General features: G+C 34.7%; 1 protein-coding gene across 4 annotated transcripts in view; it reads left to right on the top strand.

Annotated features, from left to right (window-relative positions):
- Positions 1-19,398, top strand: part of Mhcl (Myosin heavy chain-like) — a 192,967-nt gene extending 173,569 nt beyond the window's left edge. For all 4 annotated transcript variants that reach the window (XM_085199135.1, XM_085199125.1, XM_085199143.1 and 1 more), the window contains 14 exons: positions 9,599-9,742; positions 10,252-10,485; positions 11,728-11,844; positions 12,458-12,619; positions 13,066-13,239; positions 13,318-13,447; positions 13,656-13,803; positions 14,515-14,620; positions 14,821-15,018; positions 15,480-15,689; positions 15,906-16,072; positions 16,527-16,736; positions 17,229-17,336; positions 17,685-19,398. In XM_085199135.1, coding sequence (XP_085055261.1) covers positions 9,599-9,742; positions 10,252-10,485; positions 11,728-11,844; positions 12,458-12,619; positions 13,066-13,239; positions 13,318-13,447; positions 13,656-13,803; positions 14,515-14,620; positions 14,821-15,018; positions 15,480-15,689; positions 15,906-16,072; positions 16,527-16,736; positions 17,229-17,336; positions 17,685-17,769 — 2,193 coding nt within the window. In that variant the 3' untranslated portion in view covers positions 17,770-19,398. The remainder of the gene's footprint in view (positions 1-9,598; positions 9,743-10,251; positions 10,486-11,727; positions 11,845-12,457; positions 12,620-13,065; positions 13,240-13,317; positions 13,448-13,655; positions 13,804-14,514; positions 14,621-14,820; positions 15,019-15,479; positions 15,690-15,905; positions 16,073-16,526; positions 16,737-17,228; positions 17,337-17,684) is intronic.
- The last annotated feature ends 670 nt before the right edge of the window (positions 19,399-20,068 follow it).

The following is a 20,068-nucleotide window of genomic DNA, read 5'->3' as shown; positions in this document are numbered from 1 at the left end:
TACTTTTCGAGTTAACTCAGAGTTAATATGAAATTCTAATAATTTGCTGCTAATAATTTATTTTTCTTTAAAAATAATTTATTATATTATCAAGTATCCATGTTATATTAAAAATATTTTTTTTTATTATATTATATGTAAATATTTGTTAATTATAATAAACAATAAAATCTTAAATTACTCTTAATTTTAATATATATTTTTATCTCTATATATATTTTAATTTTGAAGCAAAAGAAATAGTCTACCTAGCAGCCATCTACTGGCTAATCAAAGAACTAATATCTGGAGTACGTACGTGCTGCGTATTATCGTAGCGCTTGTGGAAAACCAACTAAGTCTAAAAATTAATTATAGATGGCGACACTATTGTCCTTTTGGAAAATTTACCAATTTTGTAAATTCCTGCTATAGTATAATTTATAGATAATATATCTATAAAAAATATTTTATATGAACGGACTTTTTGCAACAAATTAAAATGATGAAGTAACTCTATTTAGACTCTACTAACATTTATACCGTGTACACATTGTTTTCTACTAACTTAGAAAACCATACTAAAATATAAAAAGTAAAATTTGAATTTGAATATACTAATGTCTCGGTTAATATTCATTAATTAATTATTAAAAAATATTTAGAAAATATTTATAAATATGAAATTTTATTTTTTTTATTTTCTGTACCCAAATCTCAATTCTTAAGCTACTTAGTACTTTATGTCTATCGTAATTCGTATCGAAGAGAAAACAATGGGATTGATTATGAATAGAATCCAATCATGCGAAACGTATAACCGAGTATAGTTAGCTACAAAAATAAATATTTATTATATATTATTATTAATATATTTTTGCCCTAAAATAAATAATTAAATTAACAACAAACAAATCTAGAGTCCGTCATGATACAGCGGCACTGGTCGACTGGTAGTTCCATTCCCGTTCGAATGAATTATTATTTATTAATATTTTCTATATTTCGCTCTTATAATAAGGCAAACCGCGGCGTTAAGTTCAACCACTCTGCCCTAAGGTTCCCTCTGCCTATCCTTCTACATGCGGGATAATGCGTGAAGCTGGAAAAATAAAAGATATAATAAAAAACCTGTAATCGTTTCCTGTGCGAATACAGTGCACTCTATATTAAATATAATAGGCTCCCACGTCTAAAATAGTCAAAACAGCTGCGAAACTAGTTGATGTTTTAAAATTAATTTTGTCAGAATTTTTTCAATACAATTTTGTCTCTATATGGAATCTTCATTTACGGGTTTTGCAAGTAACTGTACCTGCCTGCTTACCAGCTCTCCTTGGTTCGCAGGATTGTTTCTCTTGTCAACATCATTCTGGCATCTTGCATTTTGCGATGTGACCGCTTTTCATAGATCGTGCTTTCTATTATATATTGAATTTAGTTTAGTGTTTTTTTTCTCTACAAATCTCTCTTTCTATGTTTCTATTTTCTATTCTATTAGAATTTGGTCTAATAAATTTAGTTTGTTGACCATTTTTCTCATATTATAATTTTAACAATGCTGTTTTTGAATTGTAACAATTCCTGTTAGATGGGAGAGTCATAAATGCATGTGAGTATTTTTTTTTTATTTTTTTATAAATTACTATAACTGAAAACGGGACAGGTCGCTGGTTCGATGCCCACTCGAGGAAATTAAATATTTAATATTTTAATTTCGCTCTGTTAATATTAATTCCTGATATACGGAACAATCATTATTTAACAATCAATTTTTTTTACAATTTGCAATGCTAACTAAACCTTTAAAAAAAACGATTTGTTTATTAAAAAAATATAGGTATAAATTTAATATTTTGTAAAGAAGTTGTTTATAACTAAAAGTTATTATTTAAGTATCAAACGCGTACTTAAATAATATTGCATATAGCGATGTCATACAATAATCTCTCAAGGTTGGCTTTCTGTTACTATAAATATATATTTCTCAAATACATACCAATTAAAACTACTAGATATTATACTTGCTTTAAAATTTATACATTTAAGAAACCGTTTTAGATTTTTAAAAAAATAATAAACAAATCATCCCGCACACAGCAGGGTAGACAGAGGGAACCTAGTGTTAAGACACTCTGTTCCCCACTTTCTGCCGAATTCTGGATGCTTTGCGTGTTGAGTGGCAGAACTCAACGCCGCGCTTTGGCTCGATGTTTTAGATATTTACATACGAATTTAAAATTCCATTCTGATAAAAATAAGAAAATTCCTCGAGCGAAATAATATTGCTATGATTCACATCACCCACACTAAACCGCCATTTTTCTTAAAATAAAATTACAAATATATATATATTCAATGGCAAAGAAAACGAGTGTTTTCCTTGACCGAGACAATACCTATAAATAAATTTAAAAAAACACTGTTACAAAAATACTTAAATGAATGAAACGTATTTAATTATTTCCATTTACAATCATTGAATGAGTTGAAACGAGTAACTGATGCAAAGTTTTTGTTTATTTGTGGTCATTAACTGTCGAACAGCTTGCGAGGCGTCTGTAATGATGAAATAAAACATAAGTTTTTAGTATTTTTTACTGGAATTGGTATTAGGTTAAATTATAATCAGTATTAATGATTTTTTGTCATTCTAGTCTCTATTCTCTTGTCTATGATTTTTCTCACGGAATTTTCCCTCAGCCTGTCATGCACTAGATTCCCTCTGCGCTAGGTTCCCTCTGCACTAGGTTCCCTCTGCCTACCCTGTTATATGCGACACGACATAAAACTAAAAAAAAATCATTATACGATAAAAATTGTACAGAAATGTTAAACTTTTTGCTTCGAATTCGAACAAATTCTTTTCGAGTCATTCAACTTATTTTTATTAACTTCTTCGATATTCCAGACTTAATTATAACATTATATCTAGGTCATTGAAGTCATGTAAAAAATAACATCGTTATTCCGCAGTCAAACCTAATAATGACATGGACACATTTAGAACAAACAGGATAAGTCGATGATTAACAATGTTATACGCGAGCAAAATATTTATTTTTATAAATTTTTTCACTTTCTATTACGAATTTTCAGATGTTTCAGTAATTAAACATAACTTTTTAAAGCAATTTTTCATGTTTTTTTAATTACTTTTGCCTTACAACAACAGCCCATAAAATTACAATAAACTCAAATGTGATCGCATCAAAACGAGATGCGTGTGCGCAGCCCGCCGTGTCCTATTTTCCAGTGATTTACTTCTCCGAAAATATTCCTTCATCTCGAAAAGTGATTTGCTATTGCCGTTTGTTTTACTAATTCTGTATAAATTAGTATCGGACTAATTAGTTCTATAATTATTAATAATTATTAATAGATATCATTAAAACTTTTATACCTAATTTAAATATAAGAATTTTCTTTCTTTCTTTCTTAAACTTTCTTGTTATTGCATTGGGTGACATATTTTCTTTTTAAAATATCGCCAAATTATTTTTTAAAGGTTTTATAGTTGTGCCGAAACGTAAAAAACAGTTTTAGTCTAAATAAATTTTCACATAATCGCTCGTAGCACTTGTCAAAATAACTCAAGGATTTACGAGTTCAAATGTAACGTAACAACAAAATGTCCCGCTTCTACACGTTTTTACGAACGTAGTATTAATAATTAATTATATATGGTTAAGATAAGTTTGGTAGGACTCGGATATAATAGTAATTACTAGCCACTCGCCGCGGTTTTCCTCGAGTGCGATTATTATTACGAACTCTGAAACTCGACAAAATAATTATTATTTCATCTCCTCGAGTGGGGATCGAACCCACAACCAGTCGATTTTACAGTCACACTTTGTATCCATTCTTAATTTCGCTTAAATTAAAAGTATATAGTATTTTATATAGTATACATAAAATACATAATTAACACTATATAATATTAAAACAATTTATTAAACAGATATCATGGTGCCAATAGAGTTATATCACTTCGATATTAATTAATAAGTTTTTGTCAATGTCTCGAAGTGGGACGTTCATTTTGTTCCCTATAAATAATTAGTTTTCGCCTACGTAATTTTGCACTTCCTTTACGTTACGAGTGATCACTATTTTTAAATAATATTTGTTATTTGTTTTGGTAAAATAGAATGCTTTTTGTCTTTAAAATAAGAACTTTTAATCTTTTTCCGCGTTAAGGCTTTCCCGCATAGTAGGCAGAGAAAACGTAGTGTTAAAACACTACAATACCCATTTTTCACTAATATATTCGAGACGCGAAGCTTTGTTAATATTTACACTATTGAATAATTAATCGTTTTTAAATAATTCATGATATCATATAAGGAGGTTAAATGGTTTGAAAAATTGCTTGCTTTCTTGGCTGATCGTTCATACAATTTAATTTTTCCATTCCTCCAACGGGAATCGAACCCACATTCCGTCTAACATTCAACATTTCGAAGCTAATTCCGTTGGAAAAGACGCAACGAGTTACGCGCGTGTTGCGCAACGTTCTAAACTGTGACGGATATTAGATCATTGGCGTGCATGCGCATTGGCAGGCGGCGTTATTTATTTCTTATTGTACCTACCTACTACTGTCTAATGCCAACGGAACGGATTGGGCTTAATAAACTAAACTATAGTTATCGTTTTTTCTTTGTAGGTTAAATGTTAATCTTATGAGGTTGTGGGTTTGATTCCCACTCAAGGAAGTGAAATATTTATTTACGTTGATATTTCCATTTCTTCGCTCTGGTGTCGAGGCAAAGCGGTGATGAGTTCTACCACTCAACACGCAATGCCTCCAGAATTCGGGCTACGGCGTATGTTAACACTAGCTTCCCTCTGCCTACTCTGCTGTGTGCGGGATACAGCGTGAAGCTGATTTAATTTGATTTAATTTAGTTATCTTATTATCGAAGTGTATTAGTATATTTTAATGTTCTACTTCTATAGTTAAATACTATATCAACAAAAAAATAAATAGAATTTTATTTTTAGAAAATAATAAATTATAATGTTTAAGGTATTAGTTTTAAACTTTTAGTGACAATGCAAATAATTACTGACGAGAAATTCTTGGCAGAACCTATGTTGTTTTTTCCAAATGTAGCATTTTTTCACTGGTTAATCTTTTTAGTATATAATTCAAAAACATGAAAATCTACTTTGCCAAGATTTTATTTATGTGTTTGCAAAGTAATTCAATTACCTACTAAACATATGTTTCAATTTCGGCGGCCATGGATTTTCAAAGTACGATGGTTTTAGTTGTTTTCTTCGCGTTTACGATATAAACATCCTTTTACTAAAATATCAATAGGAAATTCTTATATTATTTATTTATATATAAATAAAAATATTTTTTATATTTTGGTAAAATTATAGGAACTAACTATATGTTTAGAATCTTTTTATAACTATATAAAATAACTATAAATAAATAAATATCCGAACGTGTGAATGTTAATAAGCAGAGGGATAGCAGCGGAATTTGTCAAATCAAATTAGAGGACTATATCAAAACAAGAAAAACATTTTTTTTTTGTTTTCTTTTTCTCGCACGCAGCAGCCTCGCAGTTTCTGTGCCAACTTTCCGCCGAATTCTGAAGGCATTGCGTGTTGAATGGCGAATCTCAACGCCGCGTTTTGCCTCGACACCAGAGCGAAGAAATGAAACAAAAAATTGTTTAATTTTCCTCGAGTGCCCCTGCGCCTTGACTGATCTCAGATTTTGTTTTGAAATTCAAAATGTTAAAAACGTATAAATTTCAGCGAATGAATGCATTTAAACAGAGAAATGCGCAATTGAAACCGTTCAAGGTCGTACTCGTACGTAGTAAACACATTTTCCCGAAGGACTGCTAATAAATATTGAAGGTTTAGCGGGCGTCATACAAAGTTGCACTTCGACATCTACGTAAACTAAAATAGTCCAGCGGCCACGACTGCCCGGCGACCGAGATAGCCACCGCAGTGCGTCCGCGGAGCCCTCACACGCCGGTTCTATTTCAAACCGACCATGTTCCTACATACATCGCGCCGCTCGCGACGTTAATGCTGCAAGAGACGAGGTGGTGACATGGCACTGGACTTTCACGACGGAAAACACTTCCGGTTGTATAGGAAATGTCAACGCGCATAGGTGAGCACAATGCCGCACGTAAGCGATACTCCTAAAATTGTCACGGGCATGGAGACCAAACCATTGAAAATTCAAATACCAGAAACAAAAGTAAATGGAGCGACCCCAAGTAATGGTGTGCTGTCGCCAAATTCAAACGGGCCGTTTTCACCGCCTATATTGGATGCCACCCCTAAGAAACCACCCAAGCCACCCCTGGCCCGAGTTATATTACCCGTGAAGAAATCAAAAACATTACCAATACAATTTGAAGAAAAAGTGCCACCAAAAATCTCCAGTAATGCAATGAATGGAAAAAATTTTGTCACCAAACCTCTAAAAGAAGTTCAAACAATATCACATACTACATCAGAAAATGGAAAATATATAAATACTCGCTCTTTAAGTCCATCGTATAGGAGAAGTATGTCAGTTTCAGTGGAAACAGGTTCTATAGCAGAGTTAGCAAAGCGACACGGTTCAAACAGTAGCTTACTTATTTCACGGTCACCGAGTCCTTTATCATATAGCAGCGTGAGAAGTTCAGCTAGCCAATATTCAACATGTAGTAGTAACGGTACATACGTGCCTCTATCTCGATCTACCAGTATGACTTCTACTCTATACAATAGGAGTCCAACACCTCGAAGAGTTTATCCTCAGAGCTGTAATAGTACAGAATCAGTAAATTTGCAAGAATTAAAATCTAAGGAACAGGCACCAGTTGTGTTCGATGCAAACTTATCATTTGTTCTTGGTTGCAAAAAGCAACCGGTAAGGCAAAAATTTAAACCGATTGCAGCTCATCTGGAAGAAGGAACGTCATCTAATTATTTGAGTTCTAAAATTGACAATTTCTTAAAAAGGACTGATCATGTCATGGATGAATGGAAAAGGATGGGTCACAAAGATGAGAGCGATCTGGATAAATATTACAACGGAAAAGGTGGAAAAATTGGAAGATCTAAATCAGCCACAAATATTATGATCAAAGGTTTCACACTGTTCAGTCGCAGCGGAAGTAGAGCCAGCAGCATTTGTCGCTCATCCAGAGGTATCTCCGAGGATAGGACAACTGTTTCTGAAATGGACGAGGTCTGTGAATCACAAATCTATTTAAAAAAACATATTCTAGAAATATAATTCGTTCAAGAGCTGTAAACATGTAAATATAAAAAAAAAACGAACAAATATGCGACACTAAATTATCGGCTTCTGTGAGACAGTTTCACGCGCTGGTGACGGCGCTTCGGTCGAGTCCACTATTAACGCACGGACGCGACGCTTGCCAAAACCTTTATATTTTTTTTCATTGTTGACTTCTTACGTTATCTTTACAAATGCGTAACATTTCGTTCTGTCTGTCATCTTGAGAACCTGTCATTTTTGATGAAGCGGAAGTCTCTTTTGCTAGGACTTCAGTAGTTTAGTAGACTTTAGTAGATTTCTTGCGCAAATTGACGACCGAACGGATTTAAACCGATAGGAAATACCAAATGCGCTTGGCAAGCTTGGATAATGCGTTGAGGCAAATGCATATCCATCAAATCGTTGTTACGCTCAGACCTCCCACTCTCTACCAACATGTTCCAAATTTAACTTCTTCTCTGAATTATGACCAGGTCGTTAGTGCCCATTCATAATCATAATTATTGTTGAACTAACATTAATAATGAGAATAATTTCTTAGCATATGATAGAATAGACACACGCATAGAAAATAGCGTATTTGCAATTTCAATATTGATAACTTATCATTTTATTTCTTGGTAAGAAATTATAGTAGTACTTTGCTTAATTACCAGTTTATTTCACAAATTTGATATAAGTAACTCAATAATACAAATTATTCAGAAAAAGTACGAAATCCGTCTTTATATATATTATTGTAAATGCTACAGCTACATGTAGATTTGATTACCATCTTTGCTCTGGTATCGAGGCAAAGTGTGGAGTGTCTTAACACTAAGTTTTCTCTTTCTACTCTAGTGTGTGCGGGATACAACGTCAAGCTAAATCTTTTTCATTATAAACTATAACTACCACGTACAATATATTATATTAAATAGAATATATTATAAATAAGTAGAGTAGAGGCCATCGTAGCGCAGCGGCACAAGGGTGTGACTGTAACGCGACGGTTGTGGGTTCGATCCCCACTCGAGGAAGTGAAATATTTATTTACGTTTATATTTCCATTTCTTCGCTCTGGTGTCGAGGCAAAAGCGCGGCGTTGAGTTCTACCACTCAACACGCAATGCCTCCGGAATTCGGCTGAAAGTGGGGAACGGAGTGTCTTAACACTAGGTTCCCTCTGCCTACCCTGCTGTGTGCGGGATACAGCGTGAAGCTGATTTACTTTTTTAAATATTATTGCAAAAAAATCGCAATAGCACTAACAATTTACGTAGCGTAACGAACCCTGAATCAAAATTGTAACTTTTACCTTGCCCCATATTATATTGTATGTAATTGTTGAACGTCTTCGTCTCGCTTCAAATGTAACTGCTTTAATATTTATTGCAATACATAGAATATAGTGTTTTTCTACTAGTGTATAGTAAATACGTATTTAGTGCTTAAATATATATGAAAAGAATTAGTGAAGAAATAGAAAAAGTGGAGTCATTTCTTGTTTGACTCTTATATTTTTTAGTGGGTGTAAGAGTGGAGTCAAGAGATTATAAAAGTGAAATTTCAGTTTAAATATCTTAGTTAATAATTATATAGTACGGTTATTCATTAAATTATTATTAATATAACCATATGAAACATTTAAGCGAAATGTGTCGACGTAAATTAAGTAATGTAAGTGATTGTGATAAATAATATTTTGTTAATTAATTGAAAAATAAATATGCGCGGCGGCGTTAAGTTCCGCCACATAACACGCAATACTTCGAGAATTTGTGGGAAAGTGACAAACGGATTTTCTTAATATGGATTCCCTCTCTCCATCCTTCTATGTGCGAAATACAGCGGGAAACTAAAAAAAGTATCTATTTAATTAAAATTAATAAAAGCAATTATATATTTGGCAAGACATTTTCATACATATCTTAAATACAGTTCTTAATAACGATGCGCCAAAATATTTTCTAATGATTTATCGCAGTGCTTTCAAATATTTATATGAACCTATATATATAAATACTACCTCTACATGCTCTTGGTTGTTGATTGATTTATTTATTTAAATTTACTTTTAACTTCCGCTGTATCTCGCACATAGCAGGATAGGCAGAGGGAACCTAGTGTTAAGACTCTCCGTTCTCTATTTTCCACTAAATTCTGGATACGCCGCACTTTGTCTCGACAGACGAGCGAAGAAATGAAAATATACATTTTAATAAATATTTCATTTCCTCGAGCGGGAATCGAACCACAACCACAACCAGTCGCGTTTACCGTTACACACTTGTGCCTGCCTGCGCAACGACTTGCTTATATGTATAATTTATTTATTTTCTTGTATTTTTGTTACAGCTATCAGAAGTCGGAGGTGAATTAGCTGAAGAGAGGGCAGCAGCGGCTTTAGCTACAGAGAGAGCAGACGCGGAGGCTGCGGAGAGATTACGCATAGAGAGAGACAATAGAGAACTACTTGCCAACAATCAAAGACTACAGCAGGTTAGATGATAGTTGTTAATATACTTATTAACTGTAATATATAATTTGTATTTATTTATAATTTGATGTGCGACTGTGAATGCAACGGGTTCGATGCCCACTCAACACGCAATGCCTCCTGCCAGGAATTTGGAGGAAAGTGGAGAACGGAAATGTCTTAATGGGAATTGAGTGTCTTAACACTAGGTTCCCAGGTTCCCTCTGCCTATAATACTATGTACGAACAACTATAAACTATAATTAAAATAATTATCCTATTTTTTCATACTGTGATATTTGTATTCATAATGTTTCTATTAACTTATATAACATCAAAACTTGGCATTTTGATGTTATATAAATGAAAATTTTCATGTCATTGAAATGTCTCTCTGTTCAGACATTTAATAAATGAAGTGTGTTAATTAATAACCGTCAAATATTACATACAGTGAAAATAAACGTTTCTTATTCATTTACATTAAGCAATTATATTCTTTGTAAGACTATTCTATTATATTCTACTTTAGGCATCAGAGCGTTTGGAACTGGAACTTCTTCACTGGCGTTCTGCTGAGAACGGAGGTGCCGAGCCCTCAGACTCTGAGGGGTCAGAGGCCGAGGTGGGCGTCACCAGCGATAAGTATAAGCGGCGCTTCGAGCGCGCGCACCGCGAGCTGCAACTGCTGCGCGCGCAACTGCGGCGACAGCACGAGGATGATCTGGAACAGCTTGTCACTGTCAAGAAACAGCTTGAAAAGAAGGTGCGTTATATAATAAAATTACTCATGCTTTACTTGTTATTAAAAAAAAATGCAATAGTGACCTAAACGAGGCTTCGCCCGCTTAAACGTTTTGTTATATTATAGTCAAATTATATATTTATTTTAAATAAATTGTAGACTATGTCTTATTCTGATATATAGACTACATTATTGTAAAAAGTCATCTTAATTCGTTTAGTAATTTTTGCGTGAAAGTGTAACAAACATTCATCTTCACACACTTTAATATTTTTTTGCTATAGTGGATAAAAGATAACAAAACTGTTAGAACCTTATCTATGTTAAGGACACAAATTGGAGGACGTTGTTTTTAGATATTTAAGTTTTTTATATAAAAAAAAACTTTCACATAGCAATTTTATTTAAACTAGCTAAGTTATTTTGTAACAAACTACTAGTTTAGTACAACTACTAGTTTATTTTGCAAATGCAATAAACCAAAAGGGGATCAAGGACGCCATATTTCCAGAAAGACAAACGCGAAATCCGTTTCGTATAATTAAAATATGTTTACATAGCAGTAGCACACACGATTCGACTGAAAATCGAACAACGGTAAATAGGACGCGATACGTATTTATTTATTTTTTATCTTAAAACCTAGTTATCTCTGATTCTCCATCGCGTTGATGCTGATAGTGTCATAAAAGTCAGTCGATAGTGTCAGTGGATATCGTAACAACGGATTTTTTTGTTAAAAACCCTTAAAGAATTTAACAAAAATACCGAAAAGTATCGTATATTTTTAGTAATGGTGGACGAAAGTGAAGAGGTCAGTGCACTGCTATCAAGGGGCATTTGGTGTTTTTTTTTAAAGAAATTGTGAAATGTATCAATAAAATCGACATATTGGCGGCGGTCCAAATGAAGCGGCTTTTGAGATTACTTTTTTTACTCAGCTATAGTCAATCCGTAGATGTTTCATAATATTATATAGATTAAATTGCAATTGAGGCCAATCGTGGCGTAGAGGCGGTGTTACTGTAAATGGGACTGGTTGCGGGTTCGATCCCCACTCGAGGAAATGAAATATTTATTTAAATTTCCTTGTCATCGCACTGGTGTCGAAGCAAAGCGCGGCGTTCAGTTCCGCCGAAAGTGGGAAACGGTGTGTCGTAACACGCTAAGACTTCTGCTTTCTGTCTACCCTGCAGCAAGCGGGATACAGCGTGAAGCTAAATATCTATAGTTTTTTTTTTAATTCCTTTAAACATGTCATAGGTTCAAGATGCTTACGAAGAAGTGGAAGAGCAACGGGCAGTGGCGGCCCAATGGAAACGTAAGCTGCAAAAACTCACTAACGACATGGCCGATCTACGATCCCTGCTCGACGAACAGGTATATGTATATTATATTTGAAATTATTGTAAAAATTGATTGTTGATAATTTTTTAAATTGATAATTAGATTTCATGTAAATGCTAGCTGTTTAAACCTTTCAAAAACAAATAATATCCATTCAGGTGTAAAATCAATTTCATATAAATAACCGCCATACTATGTGGATCAAAATAAATGTTTACAAATAAAGCCAATTATTTTACAACAAAGTAAAGCACATCCGGCTGTAACTCCGGTGAAGACGTACGTACATATTATACTCGTATGTATATATATGTGATTCAGATTACATATCTCCCGAACTAACCGCAAACTGAATGAGTGGATCAGAATGTCATTTTTTAGATGGTACATGTCGTAGGTACCTTAGTGGAGAAAAAGGGGGGCATTATTTTCGTTTACCCACTATGGTAATACAAAGCGCAGAGTTGGGTTCCGCCACTCACACTATGTTTCAGTTTAGATCAGGAAGCGGAAAACGAAGTGTTTTGTCACTAGGTCATCATGGCCTACCCTCCCATATAGAGGATATGCGGAATTAATTACTAAGCTAATAATTTTAATTATCCGTTTGATTTAAATTTACAACTGCTGCTGCTACATTTATCAGACATGCCGCAACAATCTTCTGGAGAAACGCCAACGAAAATTCGACGCGGAGCTGCAGGGTGCCCACGAGGAGCTGAAGAGGGAGCGCGCGGCCAAGGAGCGCTTGTCCCGCGAACGGGATCAGGCGCATGCGGAGAAATACGCGTTGGAACAAAGTCTCTCTGTGAGTGTTGATTGAGAGGTTTTTTTTTAAGAAAAAAATAATTATAATTATTTATTTATTTAGATGTATCCCACACACGGCAGGGTAGTCAGAGGGAACCGATTTTCCGCGGGCTCCTTGTTTACTCATTTTCCTTCTGGAGGCATTGTGTGTTGAGTGGCGGTACTCAACGTTGTGCTTTGCCTCGACACTAAAGCGTGGTAATGAATATATTAAATATTTCATATCATCGAGTGGGGATCGAGCCCTGGCTTCACCTATTCCGTCCTTTATATGCTTACCCACACTTGCACACTATCTGAACAGTAATTTGCAAAACAACCTGCTATCTAATTGACCATAAGATCGTCTTTTGTATATTTTGTTTTAATATGCATAAATGTAACTATGTTTATTTAATATAAAGTTTGGTTTATAAATAAATAACAATAATAATAACAAAATAGGAGGCTCGTCTGGAACTCGAGCTGAACCAAGAGCGGCTCCAATCAGCGACGCGCGAGCTGGAGGCAGCTGGCGGCGGCGACGAGGCGGCGGCGTTGAGACGCGCGCGCGCCGATCTCGAGCGCCGCGTGCGCGACCAGGAGGAAGAGCTGGATGAGCTGGCTGGACAGATACAGGTAGTGTTTAGACACTAATCTAATTGACAACATTGTCTTATAAACGCCTTATATTTACTAATATTAACTTAATTTCAGCTTCTAGAAAGTTCTAAGCTTCGACTAGAGATGCTTCTGGAACAGCAACGGAAAGAAGCGCGTTTAGAAGCTGTCGCGCGTGATGAAGAGATGGAAGAGACTCGAGCCAATGCCTCTAAGAAACTTAAAAGTAAGTTAAATCAATTAAACATTTAGTACACTATATCTTAATTTTTATATAAACATACACAGATGTTTTTTTTTTAATATGTCTAAATAATGCTTAAGAATCCGGTTGCTAATTGGTTTTGTAATCCAAAATTAGATGTTACATTATATTAAATAAATAACAAAAATACCAACAAGCGTGAAACTAAAATAATCTATACTAATTTCAGTGCTCGAAAGTCAATTAGAGAGTGAACACGCTGAACGAAGCTTACTTTTACGTGAAAGACATGAACTGGAACGACGTCTCGCGTCCTTAGAAGAAACCGCACGAGCTGAAAATCAGGAACAGGTGCAATTAGTTCAGAGGCTTAAGAGGTGATTATTATTTTTATATGATAAGCATAGTATGGTTAACGCGTCGTGGGAGTCTTGAAACTATAGGCCTACAAAATTCTTCAAACAGTTAAATGTTTGTAAAAAATCCCGTAAAATTTAAAAGGGTCTGTTAATCCTAATGAACTACTGGGCTTGTTTTTTTCTTTTTATTTTTACGTAGTCGACGTTTTTGTTTTTTATAATTACATATTTTTTATTTCTCACTTTTTTATTACAATTACGATACGATACAAGCTTTTTTATTATGATTATAAGATGAATCTTCTTATTCCAATGAAGGAGTTAATACCGTGACGATTTGAATCAGAGCTTTTTCAGTCCACAATAGCTATCAATGCTATTATTTTAAATTTTCTCATTGTATTCTTTTTAATATTATTTTTAAAATAGTTTTTTGAGCCCTCATTTGATACTTATATTGTACTATTCGACACAAAAATATTTTTTCACCTAATATAATGGCGTCATACAACCGCCTTGTTTGATTTTTTTTAACGTTAACTATCTAAGAACACTTGAGCTACTAACAACCGATACTGATGATACCTAAATCTATTGAGCGGTTCTGGAGATGTGAGGTAATAAATAATATTACATACATATAAGATATGCGCGAAAAATGTAAGCATTCCTTTGCAGTCGGGAAAACTAATGAGAGTATAATTAATTCAAGTTTAATATGTTTTAAAGGGATCTCAAGAGATATCGCGCATTACTTCGTGACGCACAAACTATGCTCGAGCAGAAGGAGAAGGAGGGAGGCGGGAAAGCACAGATTAGGCAACTTAGGAACCAGGTAATTATATTATTTTTATCCTATTAGTTGGAAATTAGCTGACTGTATTATTGGATGCTCGACAGTAATAGGAATTTTATTTTTCCTAATTTGAGGTTAAAATGAGAATTCTTAAGGCATTATGTGTTGAGTGGAGGAACTCAACGCTACGTTTTGCCTCATTAACATGTTTAATAGTACAACCATTAACAACTCCCCAGGTGGAAGACCTGGAGCTAGCTTTACGGGCGGCGAACAAATCTCGCGCCACGGCGGAGGCGGAGGCTCTGGAGGCGGCGGCGGCGCTCGAGGAAAGCACGCGCGCCAAGAACGAGGCCGCCGAGCGCGCCCTTACCGCCTCTCGCGACGCCGCGGCCGCTCGCGCGCTTCTCGACGATGCGGAGGAAGAGGCCGCAGAGGTGACTATCGATACCAATTAATTTTACAAGAGTTAGAGTACGTTTTCTTGTTTGCAGATTACTTATTTAAAAAAATATGAATGTCTTAAATATACCGTTAAATATACTATCTACTAACGTAATTTGTTTTTTTTTAATAAGTGGTCTGAGAAAAATAATATAACGTTCTCGGCTTCTTTTATGAAATTCAAAATTAGCTGTATCTATAAAATTCCCTAATATAGTATAATATCTCTTCAAAAACAATAAATATTTTCATACCCCAATATATCTTGTCAAAACGACTACCAGGATGAAAAAATATGTTTTTATGTGTTGCATCCTAATTTTTTATGATTTTTTTCGAGTTCCGTTTAACACACATTCTCAGGCTCGTATTGAGGGCCACGTAGAAGATAATTACATCCAACCACTAAAACACGTGTAACAAAATCTTAACAAACCATTATTTCTCAATACAGCTGTTAAAGAAATATCGAGCAAGTACCTCTTCGCTGTGCGCGGCGCAAGCGCAGACCCGCGAGGCGGAGACGCGCGTGGAGGCGGCGGCGGAAGAGGCACGGCAAGCGCGTGAGCGCCTCGCCGAGATGAGCGCTCGCCTCGCGCACGCAGAGGCCGGACACGAGCACGTGCACCACGAGGCAGAAAGGCGGCTCGAGTTGAGGAACAAGGTTGGTTATTTGTGTATAGTGGGTATAGTATGCGAAATTTTGTATATTTTTACGTAAATTTATTGAATGATTTAAAAAATTCTATATGAATTAGGAATATTTTTAATAGTTTTTTAAGGTTATAATTTTGATATTCAAAAACTTTTGATCTTCAAATTTGTAATGTTTAATATATTTTTTTAATTTTAATGTTTTATCATTTTTATTATTGCTTAGGAGCTGGAATCAAGTCTGGAACTAGAGGCGACATCGCGTGCGCGTCTGGAGGGGCAGCTGGCGCGGCTGCGCGATTCGCACGAGCAGCTGGCGGGCGAGCTTGCGGCCGCACGCGCCCGGGACCACCACGCCAACGAGGAGCTGCGCAAGCTGACGCGGCAGCTCAGGTCAGTGTACTGGAAGAGACTGGCGTGGGGGAGAACTAGACTCACACGTGTCTTTACAAAAAATTAAAGGAAAAGAACCTGTAGCTAAACACTCTTTTAAGAGATATAGCAAGCGCACTTAGCAATAATATGCTAAGCGCGGTTGCTATGTATAAAGCTAATGATTTATTTTCATAACTTTTAGATAAAATAATTTTAAAAATTATTCGATCGAGCTTTCAATAAATTGCTTCAATATTTTTTAACATTTTTTAAAGTGTTATTCCACACTTAGGATAGAAAAATACTTACTTTAAAAATAGTATTCTCTCTTGCCAAAAGATCATTTTAAATAATTATCTAGATCAAGATGAAAAGAAGATCATTCTAAATGTTATACATTAACTAATCATTACATATCAATTTTACATAAATATACTTTGATAATGATGATTTAATTTAATAATTGTTACAGAGAACTTAAAGAAGAGAACTCTTCGCTGAACACTCGCCTGAACGAGGTATCACGAGCGCGCTCCACAGCCGAAGCCCTAGCGGCAGCGGCAGCGTCGGAAGCAGCAGCAGCGCGGGACGAGGCGCGGCTGGCGGCGCGGCGCGCGACCGCCCTGCAGGAAGCCATAGCTGGGGATCTGTCGAGCCCGGGTGACTCGAGAGATACTGATAGGTATGTAGTATATCATATTGCTTGTAATTTATTGACGATATAATCAAGTCATATCTAGTTAGTAAAAGTACCACATTAATTGTCGTTACTGTACAGTAACCATCAACCTTCCATGTTGGTAAGGTCGATGAGTTGTGACCACTGTGAAGTTAGGCTTTCATAACTTTTGTCCATTGTTCGCACGGGAAAAAAAATAAATCTGCGCCACCATCTGCAGATAAGTTTATGGCAGCCGCAATCAACGCTCTCAAATCCTATAGAGAGCCTTTTTGGTATTTACTACTGCTTTTCTTCGCGCCTTATAAAATAACATTCTTTCATTTTAATTTACCATCTCTGGCAATGAATATTAACTATATAATAATGCCTTGGCTTTTACTACTACTTGCTGCTGAGTTAGTAGGAAGTAGTAACTATATCAATATCTTAATATTTCTTCAGTTCCAAATAATATAAAAAAATTAAAATACAAATAAATATTTTAATTTTCAGTGAAAACGACAGCTACAGTTCTGACGAGTCGATAGGAACGTTCTTAGCAAATCACAAATTGAGCCCCTCGGCGCCCTCGCGCAACAGCATGCAACTGGATTCACAAAAGTAAAATTTTAAATTATTACATAATTATGCTTAAAAAATATCACCATGTCTAATTTGACTTAATAAAATTTTATTTTGGGCGCATCATAGGATACGTTTTATCTTTAAGAGCCATCTTCAGCAACTTTAATTAAATGGATAAAGTTAAAAAAAACTATAAACTTATATTACCTCGTATTTTTATATAAATATTTTCTCATAATATTATTATATATATATATATTCTTTGATCGCTTTTCATAATATTATTGAGATTTATTTTCAAACAAATATTTAATTAATTTAATAAGTTAAAAAATAATTAATATTTTAAAAATAAATAGTGATGTATGCATACATCCCACCCAGATCACAAAGCCCCGAGGGTCGCGCGAGCCGCTCCAGCATCAGCTCGTCAAAGCCGCTGTCGCCCACCAAGGAGTCGTTCGCATAACAGCCGGCGCCCGGCGGCCTGCTCGCCGGCGCCCTGCCCCTGCTCTGCACAGCGCTCTGCACGCGCCAGCGCGTCCCCTCCACGCACCTCGTTATCGAGTAGTTGTCACGTTACGTCCAACTGTGACGTGACGCGAGCGTGACGTGTCATGACATCGTGACATGGCTGTAGTGACGTGTCGCTGAACTGAAGTGTACGATGAATATTATTCATGTTTTTTTATAGTTCAATATGATGTTTACAATAATTATTGATTTGTGACGTTACAAATAAGGAATGATTTCTTAATGAAGTACGGAAACCGAAAACCATAACCAATGATTATTGTAAAATCTCACCACTAGATACCGATTTATGACGATATATCACACTATATAACGAATATTCGAATTTTGCCTCACCGATAAAATAGAATTTAAAAACATATGCATGGTAGCAGGTTCAAATGTAGGAACGCTTTGATAGACTGTAAAAGTGATTTTATAACTTACTAAATAATCGAATTTTACTCTTACAAATGAATACTAATCTTTAGACGATGTCTGTGGATGTAACTATAAAAAGATAACAGTATTCAAAACTTTATTCGGCAATAATAATTATTCCGCTCAATATTTCGATACGTATACATTAAATATTCGTGAGGCTATAAAGTTTTTAACATTTTATTAAATATGTAGTAATTGACGTATGGATAATGTGATTTTTGTATATTTTCTAATACCCGACTAATATCCCGCCAAGTTTACACAGAGCAATTACTTATGTGAAAATATATGCATTCCAGATATAATATCTCATTTATTATCTTGGCTCTTTTATACGAAAACACACTGACGCAAAAACAAAATGGCGCGACGTAATTTATTTATATTAGATTTATATAGGAAATTAATTTGAAATTGTAGTAATAATAGCGCTGTCAACACAGCCAGTCAGTATTTAAGGAAGTGAAGGACTTGCAGTTGTTTTAAAATATATGTTAGGTTGATTGTTATTTAGTTAATTAACTATTGTAAATAACTAGAATGCATATACAATTTTTTATTATTTAATTTGTAATATTTGTGTGATCAGACTGTTAATCTATGGTTTATTTGTTACAAATAATTTTATAGCTTTATTGCTTTATAGTGGACGATCGACATATCCCATAGATAATATACCCATTTTACTGGTGTTTCTTTTTTTTTTAATAAATATAACAATTAATTATTTAGAAAATTCTCGAACCTATATTATTATGATGCTTTACATCTTATTTATAGTTTTTTTTAAATCTGTGAATAAGATGAAAGGTCTCTTATATGTTAGTTCTTATTAACACTATAACATAACAAAGGTGGGGGAACGGAGTGTCTTAACACAAGGTTCCCTCTGCCTATCCTGCTGTGTGCGGGATACAGCGTGAAGCTGATTTTATTTGATTTTTACTATAAAATTAAAATTATTCAATATAACATTGTGTATTCTAAATCATTATACCGTTTAGATATGTGTCTGTAACCGCAAGTATAAAGTTGTCTATATATGTGTAATGTTTGATGATATGTATGTATGTGATGAAATGTTACTGCGTTCAATATTGGTTGTAAAATGAAATATTTAATAAAGTAACTTACGATCTTATCTGTTGTTTATATTTTACATTGATATTGTCTATTGTTTTTTTTTTTAATTTAGTTAATTTATTGTATTATTAAGTGTAAATAATAAATTGGTTACTTTTGTCATTACCTCAATACCTTAACAAGACAAAGGCCTGTCGTTACGTTCCGCCGCGCACCAAGCATGCAATGTCTTGAAAAATTCGACAGAAGTGGGGACTGGGGAACGGAGTATCTTAACACTAGGTTCCCACTGCCTTTCTGTATGCGGTATACAGCGTGAAGCTGATTTATGAGTAATAAGTACATTATTTTTGATTTATTTTATATACACATTATTACAAGTCATCTTTTTGGGTTGGCAGAGGTAAACTAGTATTAAGATATTCCCCACTTTCCACCGAATTCTAAAGGTATTGTGTCCTGAGTGGCAGAACTCAACGCTACGCATTGCCTCTACACTAAAGCGAAAAAATGGAAATATATACATTTAAATAAATATTTCATTTCCTCGAGTCGAGATCGAATCCACAACCAGTCGCGTGTCTAGATTTTGCATAAGCCTAAGAGTACTAATATAAAGCTTATGTCGTCTTAATTTTTTGTAAAATGACAAAAACAAAAAAAAAGTAATATACCTTGCACCATAATTATATTTTAGGAATTATTTTATTGTTGGCGTACAAGTGTAA

This window comes from Heliconius melpomene, chromosome 2 (assembly GCF_056956725.1).
Source record: "Heliconius melpomene rosina isolate 202511_hmr_F chromosome 2, ASM5695672v1, whole genome shotgun sequence".
NCBI lineage: Eukaryota > Metazoa > Arthropoda > Insecta > Lepidoptera > Nymphalidae > Heliconius > Heliconius melpomene.
This window is presented reverse-complemented; position numbering and strand designations above follow the sequence as displayed.